Source organism: Triplophysa rosa, linkage group LG2 (genome assembly GCF_024868665.1).
Source record: "Triplophysa rosa linkage group LG2, Trosa_1v2, whole genome shotgun sequence".
Taxonomy (NCBI): Eukaryota; Metazoa; Chordata; class Actinopteri; order Cypriniformes; family Nemacheilidae; genus Triplophysa; species Triplophysa rosa.
In genome coordinates, this window is record NC_079891.1 from 33,867,831 (window position 1) to 33,885,276 (window position 17,446).

Below are 17,446 nucleotides of genomic sequence, written 5' to 3' on the forward strand. Positions count from 1 at the left end.
AGTTGATGTCTCATGTGAAATGTAATTCAGAAGCTGAGAAGTGCACATGTGCATAATGTCTAAATGTTCTTTCCAGGTTGTGCTGACTGCGGCTGGATTTCACATGTAGAGGGGACAGATACAGATTCCTCCGCTGTCAATGTCCTGCCATACGCCTGCAGGTGTTTGTGTGGTGCTCAGCACATTTCCCTCCCGGAACTGAATCGATACGAAACAGAGCTGGATGCTCCTGGATATTCAGCACGCTCCGGTCTGCCAATGGGAATTGAATATCCTTACTTAGCCTGAGTCTGGATGGGGGAGCTGTATGTTGTAAGAGGGGTGTCTAGCATCAAGGTCAATGATATCAAAGCGTGGAGCTCTGTCCTACAACATAGTGCAGGCGAAGTAAAGTCTGCTACTATCTTACATGCCTTGGTTTGTCCAAATTTGAGGAAATCCCATAATGCATTGCAACATTTTAGAGTTTCAGTTGGATTTGATTTCGTGCCTTCGGGGACATAAAGGAACAATAAAGAATAATGAAGTGATGAATTTTCTTCTATGTTGTGTTTTTAATCGCTAGCGACAGGTTTTTTTCTCTAACACAACGCTGGTTAATTTGCATCTCTGTCCTCTCTTTACTCTAGCGTAAGGTCACGTGTAGTAAAGTGACAGGCTGTCTTAATAACAAGTACTGCCTGTCGTGTTTAATAGCGTGTTTACGGGCTGTTTTTTACTGCAGCGTGTTTGGCAGTGTTTCATAACATGTTCTTTTGTTTCTATTATAATCCTGTTAACACGGATTGGTGCGCGTGGCATTGTGTTCGACGGAGTGCTGGTTCTCACGGATGTTTCCCGGAGACAAATTTGTGAGTGTCAGTCTGCCCCCATCAAGAGCCTTAACAGTTTACAGAGAGACCTTAATTGTAATGTTGTGTTCGCAGCAGTCGCTCTTGAATAATTTTGACTTACAACAGAGGAAACGATGATGTTTTTGACATCTATTAATGAGCAGTGGTTTAAGGGTTGGGGGAAAGAAATGAAAAATATCATTAGCGTGCTGTGAATGTCTGTCCTTGTTTTTTTAAATCGTCAGTATTAGTTTTCTCTCCTAACAAATCAATGAAAAACTAGAAAAAAGTGTATTGCTATAATGCACAGTACTAGAGTATAAAACAATTCAATAAAGTTCACTATAGTAAAAACCAAAGTATAGTGTTTTTTCATGTTGGTGGGATCCAATGGAGCACAACTAAGGGGATGCTATGGAGTGACATATATTAATCACATCACTTTAACCACTTTTACAAAACATTGTTAGAATAACTAAACAATGGGAACCACAAATGAACCATAGTATTGCTACATTTACTTTAACCATGATATTTGTAGCAATGTTTACGGTTACTACAGTTTTACTAATAAAAACACGGTTAATTTTATAAGGGTAAGAGTTGTCTCAGAAGGTAGTTTCCAACCTTTAAAATGAACGCCACCCTCAAACCATTTTCCTCAAAGTTAGGGGGAGTATACCACGCCCCTTTATACGCGTCTGCCCCGCCCCCCACCCCAGAGCGCGCATTAGACGCATTGGAAACGCCGGGTGCTGAGGAGAGAGGCGCGCGCTGATAGTAACGCCACAGATGCTCAGATGAGGCGTGGAGGACGACACGATTCACACATTAATCGGATTACTACAGAATTTACACGATAAAATGCGACTCTCGGCACGTTTTTAAGCCTAACTGCGTTTATACGATGGACATTTATGGATGGAAACGGTAAGAGCATCGTGCTACGCTTCTGTGCATCAGTGACAGATGATCTCGGGTTTTCTGACATTGACATTGAAAACGTGCGCATTGACATCTGATGGACTGTTATAGACACGATGTGATGCTGCAGGTTGTATGTACATAGTCGCACAGAGATGCGTTAACATGTGCTTTGCTTACATACGTAAGGATCAACGTATAGGCACGATCAGCATCTAAATCAATCCTTACGCATGCCATTTTCATTACCGTTTAGTGCCTGCATTTACAAAAAAAGCTGTCTTGAAGTACTATTATCGCACGCATGCAACTTATTGCATGCAATAGACGTGTATATGTGCTCCGTAAGATCATTATTAATGGCGTTATGTAATACAACCGTGGCCTTTTCGACGTCAAGTGATTCATGGGGAGGGCTGGGGACATCCTACTAGCGAAAGTGAACTAACCTCTAATGATGCGTGATGAAATGGTCTACTTGTGTCACGTGACGCGGGATGCTCTCGGGCTATACGTCATCGTGAGACTGTAGATGTGCATGCTGGAAATGCAGTGTGCATGCATGCAATCGCAATCTTTGTTGGAGCTGCACGGCAGGTTGCCTTTTTAAACGAACTCTTCAGCCATAAGCGAACAATGCATCATTTTTTTCTTACCCTCAGGTTGTTTTAAGCCTCTTATGTGGAACTCAAAAGGTGCAGTTTCAGCACTGTCAGTTAAGCTCCAAAAAGGATAATGTGCCTCGTACGCTATGCAATATATTTGTGTGATGATCAGACTATATTCAAGTTGACTAATCTTAATCTTATTTACGGTTGCATTTATGGTGAAAGGCAACCATGCAAAATTCTGAAATTATTTTGAAAATGGTGAGGTGCCATTGCCTGGCCTTGGGTCATAATGAAATGCACCAGCCAGTAACACTGAGATTTGAGAGCTGTAGTGGATGTTCTGTTATATGCCATATATTGCATGAGATATACAAAACAAATTTTTATGACAGATGTCATTGAAAGTACATAAAATAACTGCTTTATTATGTATCCGAACTTCAGATTTTGAAATGAGAGTAAATGTAGAAGGAGAACATTTTCTTTTTTGGTCAACTGTTTCTTTAAGAAATGAGCTCTGAAACTCTGTTGCCTTTGGTGTCACTGAAATCTCATTTACAGCAGTCGAGATGACATTAAATGCTGTACATTACTCACTCGTGCATGAGCCGGGGCTGTCTCTGACACATTCTGTAAATTACATACACGCTCGACTGACTCGCATGCTTCCGCTTTACTGCAAAACCATCCACTGGACTACTTGTGCCGTTTTAAAAGAAACCGAGATAAAAGATTTAAAGCGGTCATATGATTAGAAATCAAATTTTCCTTAAGATTTGAATGTGCTTTTATAAACTCGGCTTTCATGTCTCAGTCTTGCAAAGCCCATTCTGAACTTTTGCAGCCATGTTTGGTCAGGTGAAGATCCGTGAACCTCTCTACGAGGTCATCGTTTTCTTTAGAGATTATTTTTAGCTTGTTTTGTTGATGGGCTCTTACAAACGCAGATATGAAAAGCTTTGCTCTCTCGGCTCCGGCCGTTGTTATGGGTCAAGGAGCTTTTACAAAAGCCCGATTCACTCGAAAGCGTTTAATTGAAGAGCCTCTTTCACACTAAGGCATGTTGGGCTGTTTTTGGCTTGCAGGCCTGTAGTCGCGAGCGGTTTGTGGTTATGATGCTTTTGTTGTTTGCATTTCAAGTAATTGTTTTACTGTATATGAATGTAGTTTGCAGATAGATTACATCGTCTTGTGGATGTAGAACAGAGAACAGACGGTACATTTCAAGGGTAAATGTGCGTGTCATACTTCATCCTAAAATCAGAAGAAAAAATAAAAGTCCTGCACACTGCTGCTTACAAAACTGAAACTTTATGTATTTCATAAATTTGAGGTTTTGCATACTACAATGACAAAAAAGTTGCGTTTTGATTAAAATAAATAAGTCCTGTTTCATTAAGATTTGTGCATTGTGACATTGCTTTAATAAAGCACAATTTCCCTACAAATTCTCATTAGTGAACTGCAAAAACTTTTGAATATTTTTTCTGTTTGTCTAATAATCTCACAATGCAAAAACTCTTGCTGGTCCTAAAAACAGACTTCATCTTCTTAGAGCAAAATATGATTTATTTTCTTTCGATTTTGAGGTGAATATGACCTGGATTGTGGCAGTGTTTATTTTGACAGCAAACTTGGATTACGTTTTAGTAAAACTTGTAGTTTGGAGATTCAATTCAGGCTTGTAAACTGTATTTCCACATGAATTATTGTGTCAAGTCTTTTCTGGATTAGAGCATCTATCTGAAGCTCCGCCCTCGGACTGTTTGTGGCCTGATTCTCATTTTATGAGACAAACTCCTGTCATGTTGGCGAGAGTAGATTACAGAAATTACAGTATGAAGGTCACAGAATGATTGACAGCGCAGACGCTGGATTAAGACAAGGTCATAAACTGGGAGGCACGCTGGTAAAAGAAAACAATGATGCTGGAACCAGCAGATAGAGGTGGAGAGCGAGATGTTGTCAGATGAATACAGTGTTAGTCCGAATATGATGTACGAGATGCACTGATATTTATCAGCAAGTTTTTGATTTTAGTTTTGGTTTTAATTTGGAAAAATTATCTTATCTGAAGTAGCAAAATTATACTTAATATAGCTAGAATGTGCCTGGCATGACGTTAACTCCTGGTCTGTGTTTGGTTATAATATAAGAATTATTTTATATTTCCTTTATATTAATATTTTATTGTATATTAATTATATTAAATTAAATTAAACCACTCAACAGTTATAGGTTCTTTGCACTGAAATTTATTTATTTTGTTAATTTATTTATTTTGGAATGGAATAGAATAGAATACAACATGAATGCATTCACAAGAAATATATAATGGTCTATAATAATAGTCAAATATGAGTTTGTTGTTAATTAAAAATATTTGATAGCAAAATAATGGAAGGTTGTCATGTTGTTTGTGACTTTTCAATCTTCTAGCTTTTTTCTTTTGTTTCTATAATTTTTTTTGTTAAATGTATGTAATGTGAAAATGATTCGACGATTCAGTAATAAGATACCTACCTAGAATACTTTAATGCATTTATAATTCATTTATCAAAACTTGATCAAACCAGCAATCTCTATTAATGACAAAAGTTGCAAATATCGTAATCAGTTAGGCCAAAAAACTTAGTTTGATCTCTAGTTAAAACCAGTTATTATCCAGACAAAAATGAAAATAATTTGCACACATAATTATGGTCGTAATTTAATGTAGTTTTATTTAGTTTCAAATGAATCGTATGATGGTCTGGGTTGTTTAAAGAGAAAATGTATTGGATGTAAGAGTGTGTGTAGAAGCAGTATTTTGAACTTTAAAAGTAATGCACACTTTTATGTCACTTCATTTGTTGCAAAGGTTTGCAAAGGTTAATCATACACGGTTGATGATGTTGGTTAGATTTGGAGTAGTTCTAGACTTAAAAAAGTTTTGATTAAAATTAGGGCTGTCAAACGATTAATCGCGATTAATCACATCCAGAATAAATGTTTGTTTACACATAATATATGTCTATGTACTGTGCATATTAATTTTGTATTTATAAATACAAACACATACACATGAATACATATTTAGGAAATATTTACATGTATTTATTTATATTTACTAATAATTGAAATTATATATAAATGTTTATTAATGTTTTGATTTTCCTTAAATATATGCATGGATGTGTATGTGTTCGTATTTATAAATACAAAATTATTATGCACAGTACGCAGATATATATTATGTAAACACAAACTTTTATTCTGGATGCGATTAATCGCGATAAATCGTTTGACAGCCCTAATTAAAATAAATAAGTCCTGTTTCATTAAGATTTGTGCATTGTGACATTGTTTTAATAAAGCACAATTTCCCTACAAATTCTCATTAATTAGCTTTTGAAATACTTTTTGAAAACTTTTGAATATTTTTTCTGTTTGTCTAATAATCTCACAATGCAAACACTCTTTCTGGTCCTAAAAACAGACTTCATCTTCTTAGAGCAAAATATGATTTATTTTCTTACGATTTTGAGGTGAAATATGACCTGGATTGTGGCCGTGTTTATTTTGACAGCAAACTTGGATTATGTTTTAGTAAAATTTGTAGTTTGGAGATTCAATTCAGGCTTGTAAACTGTATTTCCACATGAATTATTGTGTCAAGTCTTTTCTGGAGTGTGCAGATTAGAGCATCTGAAAATGACTCAGATGATCGGGTTCATGATCTGTGGTGAAAGCACCAGAGTCTCGTAGCGTCTCATAATCTCTCTCTGTTCCCATGTGAGCTGTTCTGCTGTCAGTTTCATGTCGAGAGTGTTTGTACCGTCTGAGCTCTAGAGATTCTGCAGTTCTCTTTTGCACAGAATTCAGTTTCTGGCTCTCAGTTGATGACTGTGTGTTCGAAACATTCGGACTAGATTTGGATCCTTTATTTATACAGAAAAAGTGTGCAGCGTGTTGTATATCACAAATGTTTCAAAGTGCATGTCTGTGTGTTGCTTTTAGTGCAGAAGTTTGTTTTTACATTTGTAGTTGTGAAAATAAAGGTTTCTTTACTGAATCAGTGCTTTGTTAGAGAGATCGTTCTGCGGTGCGATTCCCAAAAGCATCGTTAGCCAACTATGGTCGCGAGTTCCGTCGTTCCAGCATAGTTCAACGATTTAAGTGTTTCCCAAAACCATCGTTCCAATGATCAATCACAGAGTTGCGTGGTTGGAACTAGGGCTGTCACGATTATTAAATAATCGTCTCATCGCGATTGTTTGACCTCATCGCGATGGATTTGCACATCTCTATAGAAGACACTAGGGGGAGCTGTAGTGCATCTGCATATTGCATATTTTAGTGTATATATTGTAACTAAAGCATGGTAATACTTGTAAAATGTACCACCACAACACAATCACTTTAAAAAAAACTAATGCATATACCATAAAAATCGCTGTCTGTCTGGACATCTGGGATTTTGTTATGGAGATTAAGGTTAGGATTGTGTTTTTTCGACAGTTTTACAGCAAACCATCAGGGCATATCCAACTTAATCTCACGGCAAAAAACGTAACTATTTTACAAGGTGGCTAATTTTGGCTAATTCGTATGAACTTGTACCACAGCTGATCCTTCCTATACGCAGACTATGCAGGTTGCGTAGGGCCCCTGCACCACCACCAGGGGCCCCCCTTGAGTACCCTATGAAAAACACTGTTGTAAACAAGACGCTATTTTTATAACTTGTGGATTCAACTTTAGAGGGATCATTTGGAAATTTCATACTCGGATATCACGCAGTGGGCGGCAGCCAGGTAATGACATGCGTATGATGTGCTGATATGCATCTTATGACCATGGCTTCAAAACGAAGCTATCGAAGTAAACAAAGGCAAAAACGGCAACAACGCGAAGCAAAAGAACAAGAAGCCACGTGTTTTTGTACTCTTTTAAAGTCCTACTAATTTTTGCCAAATTATGCAATAAATTAATACTTACAAAACAGTTCTCCAGTACAGATTTACAAATTCAGTGTCTGTATTTCGTTTGCCCATGACATTATGTAAATTTTTAGTTTGTGCCAACACATTTAGAGAATTATTGATATGTTTTTGTATGCTTAGTTTTCTTGAGTAAACTGTATTTGTCATGTTTTATTTTTGTTAGTAAATCACTCATTTGTTTAGTAAAAACAGCGTTTGCGTGTAATAATTTTTTGACACCTAGAGATGGTTCCAGAGCTGCGCGTTTTGTCCATCAGAATTTGAATAAATGTTATACTTAATTTTTCTTACTGTTACTTGCTTATTGTCTTTCAGTCTTCATTCAAGTGTGTTAATTGATTTATTAGTTTACAGTTATGTTTATATCTCATTTTAGTTATTCGTACAAGGGCCCCTCACACATTTGCTTAGGGCCCCCAGATGTCTAGGATCGTTACTGATTTGTACAATCGTAAATAGTGCAATTTGCTTTTGTGCCAGTGACATTAGGTTTAGGGTTGGGGCTTAAGTGTTACTAAGTAATTAGTTACTGTAATTTAATCACTTTTCTCTTGAAAAAGTAAAGTAAGGAATTACTCTCATTTTTCTGTAATTTAATTACAGTTACTTCTGATGTAATTAAACTAAATACTTTGTGTAATATATGTGTGTGTGCAAGGAATGGACATCAAAATTCAAAGTCTAACTTTAAAATCCGTGCTTTAATGTATCATTCTCACATTTGTAATACTTTGGTCAGTTAATAATAGTACTTTATGTAGTTTTATATTCTTTATTTGAATGAATGAAAAGAGCCGTTTCATGTCTTTCTTTGAATTACTTAACAAATCAAGGTTGATATAGGATATAGAAAGTAATTAGTAATAAGTAATTAAATATTTTTTGGAGAGAGTAATTTGTACAGTAATCTATTTACACTATTGAATATGTAATTAGTAACTAGTCATTAATTACTTTTTCAGAGTAACTTACCCAACACTGCCTGTGACAGTCTGCTAAGTGAAAGTATACGTGAAATGTTGTTCCAGAGTTATAGTCGGTAGAATGTCTAAAGTGGACTTTTAAAATAAAGTGTTATCAATTATTATATTAAAGAGAAGACACCTCGACCCCAATGACGGACTGTATGTCAAAGTTTCCATATTTTGGGTAGTTTGGTGTTTTAAATGTCATGTTTCATGTTGTCAGAACTTCATTATATTTATGATATTTTAAAAATATGCTTTTTTACCTCAGTCGGATGTTTAAGCTGCATATCATGAAAATAGTCAAATATGTGCAGGCTGTGAAATATTTTGCTGGCCGTGCGTGTGTTGGTCGACCGCAAGTGTTTGTATGTGTATACCCGGCAGTTAGACTATTGTGAGGCGAGTGAACAGCGTCTGGAGACAGTCATGCTTGTAGAGATGTCGTGTCCTTGTTTACATAATGGCTCTTGTAGAAACTCAGCGTGAATTCCTTGGTCTCATGAACTCAGATGAAAAGAATCTGTAGGAGTCTTTAATACTGTTCTCACAAGAAAATGTTCACATATATAGTATACATATTGAAATATTATGATTCTGTTTCCAGCATTACTTTTATCTTTAATGATTGTATTCATAATGTTTTTGACAGCACCTGCTTTGAGGAGACGCGGTGAGAATGAAGATTCTGTTTGCCAGCAGGTGAGCAGACGCAAGGGTTCTGAAATACAGCAGATTTACAGACATTTAATATCTTACCATCTTTATAATAGGACACAACTGCAAAAATAGACCAAAGGACAATTGACATTTCTTATTTTAAGCATTTAAATGTGAAAGTGTCCTTGTTTTCTCTGCTTTGGTGTTTTCGGTTACTTTTTAAGTTTAGTCGATGCTAAGTTCAATGTGAGAGACAAGTCATCTGCAATGCGTCTTGAAGAACCTTTATTAAGATTTAAACATTATTTCCTTATTGTCTTCAACTTAAAAAAAATATATACTGTATATATATTAAAATCGATTTCAAGCATAAGCAAAAAAGGTTTGGGATTATGTAAGAGTGATTTTTCATTCCGAGAGACTGGAGAAGGAGGGAGAGATTTCTGTGGTACGGTATGTGGACAAGCCCTCAGCCTGGATGGGCTCTAATGACCATATGATAATGTTGCCATGGGAAACAGCATCCAGTGGCAACCACTTCCAGTTTCCATGCATGCATTTATATACTGCTGAACAAAATCAGAATTGAGTTTTTAATTGACCTGATGGTTTACCCCCAAGATAAGGCAAAACTCATAATCTAAAGTATGACTACAAAAGGCAGACCACTATTAATAATAATAATTATTAATATTTATTATTGCTATTATTATTAACAATAATGTCAATAGCACATTAATAGCAATTTTAATAATATTATTTGTTCATATAAATTGTTATTAATAATAATAATAATAATAACATTTTATTGCGATATTCCCAACAACAATAATAATAATTAAGTAATAATTAAAATAGTAATTTAAATAATTTCTATTTATGTTCATATTAATTGTTATTAATAATAATAAAAATGTATTGCGATATTCCTAAGAATACAGTTTATAAACATGTTGATTGTTTTTTTTCCCCATTTACTATTGTTTTAGAGTTTAAAGTAAAACTGATTTTGTTTTCTTTTCTTTTCTTGCAGGGGATGTTAAGCTAAAAAGACTTTAATGGGGAAAATCAGAACAGTCCCATTAAGATGACACGCACAGATCCACCTGACATACTCGGATCAGCTGTGTATCAAGATGTCAAAGTGAATTCCTTCTCGACCCACTCCAAACCCCTTTATCCCTCAAAACAATGTGATTCCCCATCCATCAGCAAACTGGAGGACACTCGAAAAAGCAAAAAGAGGCACTGCCGTAGCTTTGACGCTGAGTCTATGGACAAACTCAGATATCATACAATAGCAATGGAGTACCCATACAGAAGGGCTGAAAGGTACGCCGCCAATCCAGAGGTTGCCTGGAATGCCTTAGGTCGCCAACATGTGCACCGTTTCTCTTCTCCAGACCTGTTTAACTTCCGTCTCGCCTCCCAGCCACTGCCCACTGACATGCCTGGTGACGTTGTCGTGACAGACCTCAAGAGGAGGACCAGATCGAGAAGTGCTTCTCGAGTTCAGACCAGCCTTGCCCCGGTATCGTTTGACGCTTCCCCTCCGGTGGCGAGGAGAGGCCGGGAATCTCAAAGGGCACATCGAAACGCTCAAGCAAGGACAGAGGTTTCCCCAAGAAGAGAGTCTTCCCACGCACTTATGAGTGAAGTTCACCCCATCAAACTGCAGCCGCAGAGAACCGATACCAGCAGGTACTCCCCCGTGTACGTGCCTGAAGGATTTGATGAAGGAATGCTAGAGAAACCCGCTACCAGTCCTCACGTTCGGTGTCGGGTGGACATTAAACCAGATGAATCAGCCGTACAGCACCGTGAGCGAAAAGCAGCCACTCCCCAAATGGACGTACCCTGGCAGAAATGTCCTAGCGGTGGCAATCGAAGTCTGACAGTACCTCGCCATTTCTCCACTTCTAGGACTCCAACACCCACTGAATCCTTCACGGGAGATTACAGGCAGGCGTACCAGTATTCTCAAAGTATGCCAGATAGTTACATGCAGCCTATGGAGATCCCTTTACAAAAGATGGTCTCGCCACGAGAGCCGAGGGAACGCTACGGCAGGGAACGAAGGGCTCATTCAAGCCCCAACGTGCCAACTAAATTCTTCTATGCCGAGGATCTGGCCAAGTATGGATCTTCAGCTCCAACAAGGACTTACTATCAAGACGACCGATACAGCATTCCAAGCCAAGCCTACTCGCCCAAAGTTCAATACGTACAAGATCCAAGAACTCACGTGGTGCATGCTGTATCCGCAAGGCCATATTTCACAGACGCTGACCCTTACCATTACCCTGCACAACATGTATACCCTAAAGCATATGCTGCAAGTGAATCAGGGGCATATATAATACAGACACCCCCAGCCAGGACTTTCTATGGGGATGACCCAAGGACATATCCGATTCAAACAGCCCCTCCCCGGATCTTCTACATGGGTGACCCCTACACACCATCAATAGAGCATCATTATCCAGCGAGGACATATTATACGGAGGGCAGACGACATGCCCGTGTGGTTCCGCCACAGTCGGATGACTGGTACGGTTCGGAGGTGTCTGGCTACTCTAGCCATTACCCCTCCTCATACGTATCACAGGTCACTCCCACAAGAGTCAGACAAGAACCAAAGCTAGAAACGTGGTATGCCAACCCGTGCATGGAGCCAGAAAGAACTGTAACTGACCCAAAACCGTACTCAAGGTCCTGGGATAACATCCTAGACACACACGTCGAGAAGGAGCAGCCTGTGGCGCGAGGAAAGAGCGACGAGAACCTTCTTTGTCAGGGAATACAAGCTTCAACGGAAAGACCAAAACCTGTGGTTGTGAATCTCTCAAGCTCCCCAAGACGTTACGCTGCGTTGTCTTTATCTGAAAACTCTTTGATTGACAAAAGCCCGACGGAGGCTAAAAGTTCCTCAAGCAAGCTTTGGTTTGTCGCTCCTGAAATCACCATCACAGACAACGATATTAGACCCAGTAACCTTAACATGTCAGAGACGCGCGCTGCGAGTTGGGATGTGCTGGATTCGAAAAGTGCCCCAAATCAAGGTGAAGGGAAATCCCACATTGCGGAGTCGACCAAAGACAGGGCACATGGCAGCACGTCCCTACAGCAAAGTTTAGAGCAGCTCGACGAGCTCCTGGCTGACCTTGTCATAGATTACAAACCTCCTGCGAGGAAGACCAGTGAAGACCTGCTCGATCAGCTCAAGAAACTCATCGATGAAGAAGAGGCAGTATCTTCAGCAAGAAAGGATTCAATGACGGGTTCTGAAGGTGGCATTGACAAACAACCTACTTCCATAAAAATAGATCCGGATACCCTGCGAGACACCGATGGGAGTTGCGATGGGCTCAGAAGCACAGAGGAGTGCTCCCCTGACCAAAGCCCGGATGAGGACGACACGATGATGTGCTCCAACAACAAATGCCGTCGGACGGAGACATTGTTTAATGCCTGCCTCTACTTTAAATCCTGTCACAGCTGCTATACGTACTACTGCTCACGCAACTGTCGCCGCGAAGACTGGGACATTCACAAAGAAAGCTGCCTCTATGGGCGAATCAGCAGCGTGTGCCGCCACGTCATCAAGCACTGTAGAGAAACGGCAGAGGTCCACAAAGCTTTCTCCCGTATAGCCAAAGTGGGATACCTGTCACGGGGCAGGGGTGTTCTGTTTTTAGGACTTCCAAATCCGGGGTCATCAACGAATTTCCTCCAGTTTGGACTGGAAAGTTTGCTCATGTCTCCGACGTACTTGTCCATCCGTGAGCTGGAGAGCTTTAAGGATAACCTGGGGGATTACTGCAAGGAGCTCCAAGAGGCGGGAAAGGAGTACGACCCTAATGAATGTTTTCTCTTGAATGTATCCATCGCTGTTGGCGATCAAGTGCCCGACGGACCGTCGCCAAGGGTTCAAACCCCAACCGTCAGGAAATTTGCCAAGATAGCTCTAGCCTCCTACAGCCCAGAAAAGAAAGTCCAGCGGAAGGAAAGCGACATGGAAACGTTGATCCTCACCCCACCGCCCGGTATGGCTGACATTGACAAGGACGGCGAGGAAGGAAGGAAGGCCAGGGAGATCTGCTTCATCAACATTCAACGAGAGCTGAGGATACGTGGGGTTTTTCTACGCCACGAGTATCCGCATGTCTACCAAAAGCTCTGTGAATTCGTCGAGAACAACAGGAGGTTTACGCCCACCACGATTTACCCTATTGACAAAAGGACCGGCAAGCAGTTTATGTGCATGATTATGGCAGCGTCTGAGCCACGAACTTTGGACTGGGTAGCTAATCCACATCTCCTAGATGACATTATTTAAACAAGTGCACCTTTTATATATAGAGTAAATGCATAGAGCTCACGATAGTACATATCTATATATCAAGCTTCTTTGTTATACATGTTTGTAGATCTGTATTTTGGTAATGAAAAAAAATTGTATTCATGCCTGCAAGATCAGTATTATTCACTGTTGGAATAATGCCCATTAGATGTCTACATTTGCATTTATTCATACAGTCACAAGTTTTTTTAATTTTATGGGTAATTACTGCCCTCTTGTATCTTGGTAGCATTTCTTATTTCTTAATTTATTGTTCGCAAAAAGAAAAACAATCTTCTATTTATTTTGGCAAACGACAGAATTATGTACGTATTTACGTCAGAGTTTCGATATTTTTTCCTATGCAAAAATGAGCAACATTGTCCTCAAAAATGTTGGAAGGTTTTATTTGGCTCAAGAATATGGTACAATAATTTATTTATTTCTCTCTAAAATCTAAAATGTATTCTTATGTTATGTTCAACACAGGCATTATAGTATAGTATATTATGATCAAGTATATTATATTGTTATATTAATATATTATATTGAAGTGGTTGCAGATATTTTGACACAAACTTAAGAACTCTATGATCTTAAGACTCGCAGTACACAAAGCGCCGTTGTTTATTATTCGGGGTTCTCAGTTGAACGGCTTTTAAAAAGAGCTGCGTAGAATCAAGCAGCAAAGTTTCAACACGTGGAAATTTGTGCTCCAACTTGGTAATTCAGTTTAGGTTTCAACTAAATGAAGTAATTGGTGCTTTTCTGTGTGTGGTAGAATTACTTGAGCAATAATGAACTTGAAGACGAACTTTGTTGATATACTGTATGTACTGTTCCATCAGAAACACTGTGAACTGAGATACTTTTACACGTGTCATGGTTTGAGCTCTCTTGTGATCACTTATTAGATCTGGAAATATTTCACTAGCTGTTATGATTATAAATGATTTGAGGCTTTTGTGTAGAAAACTGGATTCAGAGTTTGATGTGTGGTGTGATGATATTAAGCCTGGAAAAGTTTAGTTTGTTGTTTAGTTTGTTTTTGCTGCTTTTGACCGAAAGTGAATCTCAACATGTGGTAAATGTAGCACTTATTCTTGAGCAGCGTTGGGTAAGTTACTCTGAAAAAGTAATTAATTACTAGTTACTAATTACATATTCAATAATATAATTAGATTACTGTACAAGTTACTCTCTTCAAAAAGTATTTAATTACTAATTACTTTCTATATCCTATCAACCTTGATTACTTAAGTGATTCAAGGATAGACATGAAACGGCTCTTTTAATTCATTTAAATAAATAATATAAAACTACATAAAGTATTATTATTAATTACAAATGTGAGAATTATACATTAAAGCACGGATTTTAAAGTTAGACTTTGAATTTTGATATCAATTCCTCTTCTGCACACACACATATATTACACACAGTATTTAGTTTAATTACATCAGAAGTAACTGTAATTAAATTACAGAAAAAAATAAGAGTAATCCCTTACTTTACTTTTTCAAGGGAAAAATAATTAAATTACAGTAACTAATTACTTAGTAACTAGTTACACCCAACACTGTTCTTGAGATATTAGACAAAACGTGTCAGACAGGTTTAAACGCCCTTTGTTTTGAAAACAGCTTTATCATTGAAGTTAATGATCCACTTGAATGTCCTATCAAATATGTATCATTTTTCTGTACATTTTCTCTTTATTTTGATATTTAGTATTTGTTTTAATACTGTTGTTTATATATTTTCATATAAATATTGGTATTATCACTCACTACCCCTAAAACCAATGCTTTGACCATAAATTAAAAAATATATATACATATGTGTAGATTTTAAAACAAATATTACTACTGTCTTGATGGGTGGAACTGTCAAAACTTTAAAAAAAAACATTTATAAAAATGTATGAATTAAAAAATCTGGCAGTTTAAAGCAATTGTGCTTATAAAACAGGATTTGGTAACTCATGACACAAATTGTAAAGGATTTGCGATTTTTTCATTTGTTTCTCTGTTTTAAATTGCACAACAAGCAATGGATGCTGATTTTACGCATGTTTTCATTCTAAAAGCTGAATGCTGTCGTCTGATTGAAAAAAGTAAACTTTAAATTACCTTTTAAAAATTCAGGCATCAACTTGACATTTTGTAGTCACTGGTTAGCTCTAAATACATTTTTAAAGAATTTTTTTAATATTTATTTTCCAAATAATTGGTACAATTACAAATGATCACTTGGCAACAGTCTGGCTAAAATTGACAACATTTTAACTGAGCCAAATGTAAGTTGAGAGATAAAATTTCAAATTGTGGCCTGAATTTTTTTACAGTGATAAATAATTCAGTGGCGTGTGAAAAAATGTTTTGCTTTTTCAGTTCTGTTTTGTCTCAGCGCTCAAGAATGAGTCACGTTCAAACTCTTTGCTCCTGTTTCACAACATCACTGCATTTCTTTTCCCTTCATTTCAGATGACATCTTGCCTGTCAAATCTGCTTTACCGTTCTTTATTGTCCTGAATGAATCCACACCATAGGAGAACCCCGCACATGTTTCTGGATTTAAAGCACTGTCCTCTCCTCTATAGCACATGTCCCGGCAGACTGTATACAGCGGTGAACCGAAAGAAATGTCTGCATGTGATTCTATTTTTTCTATTTCGTCATTAATATAACTAACCTGCCTGAGGATTTGATATTTGGAAAATATACTGTATATGAGGGAAACAAAGTATATACTAAAAGATATGAATATATATAGTAGGAGTGATATTTTTCAAGATCATTGTGTCAACCACTGCTGTTATGCTGAAAACAAACGAGACAAAGACACAGCAAAAAAAAACAAAGAAGCTTAAATAAAAATGTGTCTCCAATATTGCCTCAGTTGTCCTTGCTTCTCATTAAGACAAGTTTTGATAAGCTTCTAATGGGATAGCGCCTCCATGTGGTGTGTTAAAGGATTCCTCCAATGGGTTTTCTTGCGGTTGAATTTTGTCTTTCATTAGTGGCTGTAAAAATTAACATTGAATATTGACATATGGCGTGTTCTTTACTAAAGTCAAACTATTTGCCTAGTCATTACGTTACAGTACAGATTAGGAACATAGCCTATTTACATTTTTGCATTTGGCATTTACATTTATCCAAAGCGACCTTCAGTGCATGTTATAAACTGTATATCAAAATAAAATGAGTAAGGATTATAAGATTGAAACAGAAATGTTTTCTGAAGATCTACAAACACCATTATGAACCAGCAGTTGTTTACCACTTAAAATATTTTCATGTAGTGCCATGAAGTGTTTTGAGGATCTTATTCCAGAATGATGTAATGGTGTCCTACTGTATTGGTTCCTATCCGCCACATAACTTCCCTAGAACCCATTTTATTTTGTTACCAGTAGAGACCCACAGACATCATTATAGTTTCCATTAAAAACAATAAATTTCCCATTGTAATCCATTATTTTCTCCGATTTTTTTAAATGCATCGCTGCACGTCCTGTTGGACTCTCAGGTATCTTTTACCTCTAGGCGGCGCTCATCATCCGTTTCAAGAGCTACGTCCAGCGTAGAAAAATGAAAGAATAAAAATCAATTTGAATGTTTTATACCAGACAGTTAGAGGCACAACAACAAGAACACGTTGAGATCAAAGGTCGTGGACTGATTTTAAAACCTTAATGATAAAAGGACACGCGTTTGTGTATGGACTCACTGTAGGCTACATTGTGAGTCTCTTTGGAAGTGAAATGTAAGAAAATGTTTGTCGATATTTCAGTTTGATATAATAGCATATATTATATTATATTCTTAGGTAAAATGCACAGTTTCTACAACACAAGATTCAACAAGAATAAACTGCGCAGAGTTCGCAAGTCTCTCACAAATTGGCGCCAAACTCCTGACTGGAGTCAACAGTCGAAATGTTGGCGTTCTCACAGAGTTATGATGACATATAACCTGAAATGATCGACAAAAAAAAAAACATACATACCCATAATAAAGTGTGTTCTTTATGTGTGGCGTCTGCACAAATAATGCTATACACAGAAATGGTAGACAAATCGCAACAGGCATGTTGGTGAGGTGGCAAAAGAGTAAAAAAT

The 17,446-nt window shown here is 37.6% G+C and overlaps 1 protein-coding gene across 2 annotated transcripts; it reads left to right on the plus strand.

The window, feature by feature from the left end:
- Window positions 1–1,564: 1,564 nt before the first annotated feature.
- On the plus strand, window positions 1,565–16,204 carry ajm1 (apical junction component 1 homolog). 2 transcript variants are annotated; one of them, XM_057326502.1, is made up of 3 exons: window positions 1,565–1,763; window positions 8,971–9,020; window positions 10,012–16,204. In XM_057326502.1, exon 3 carries the CDS (start codon window positions 10,066–10,068, stop codon window positions 13,315–13,317), a length of 3,252 nt encoding a protein of 1,083 aa, XP_057182485.1. In that variant the 5' UTR covers window positions 1,565–1,763; window positions 8,971–9,020; window positions 10,012–10,065; the 3' UTR covers window positions 13,318–16,204. The 2 variants fall into 2 exon arrangements, with proteins under 2 accessions (XP_057182485.1, XP_057182493.1); XM_057326510.1 differs by lacking the exon at window positions 8,971–9,020.
- Window positions 16,205–17,446: the final 1,242 nt, after the last annotated feature.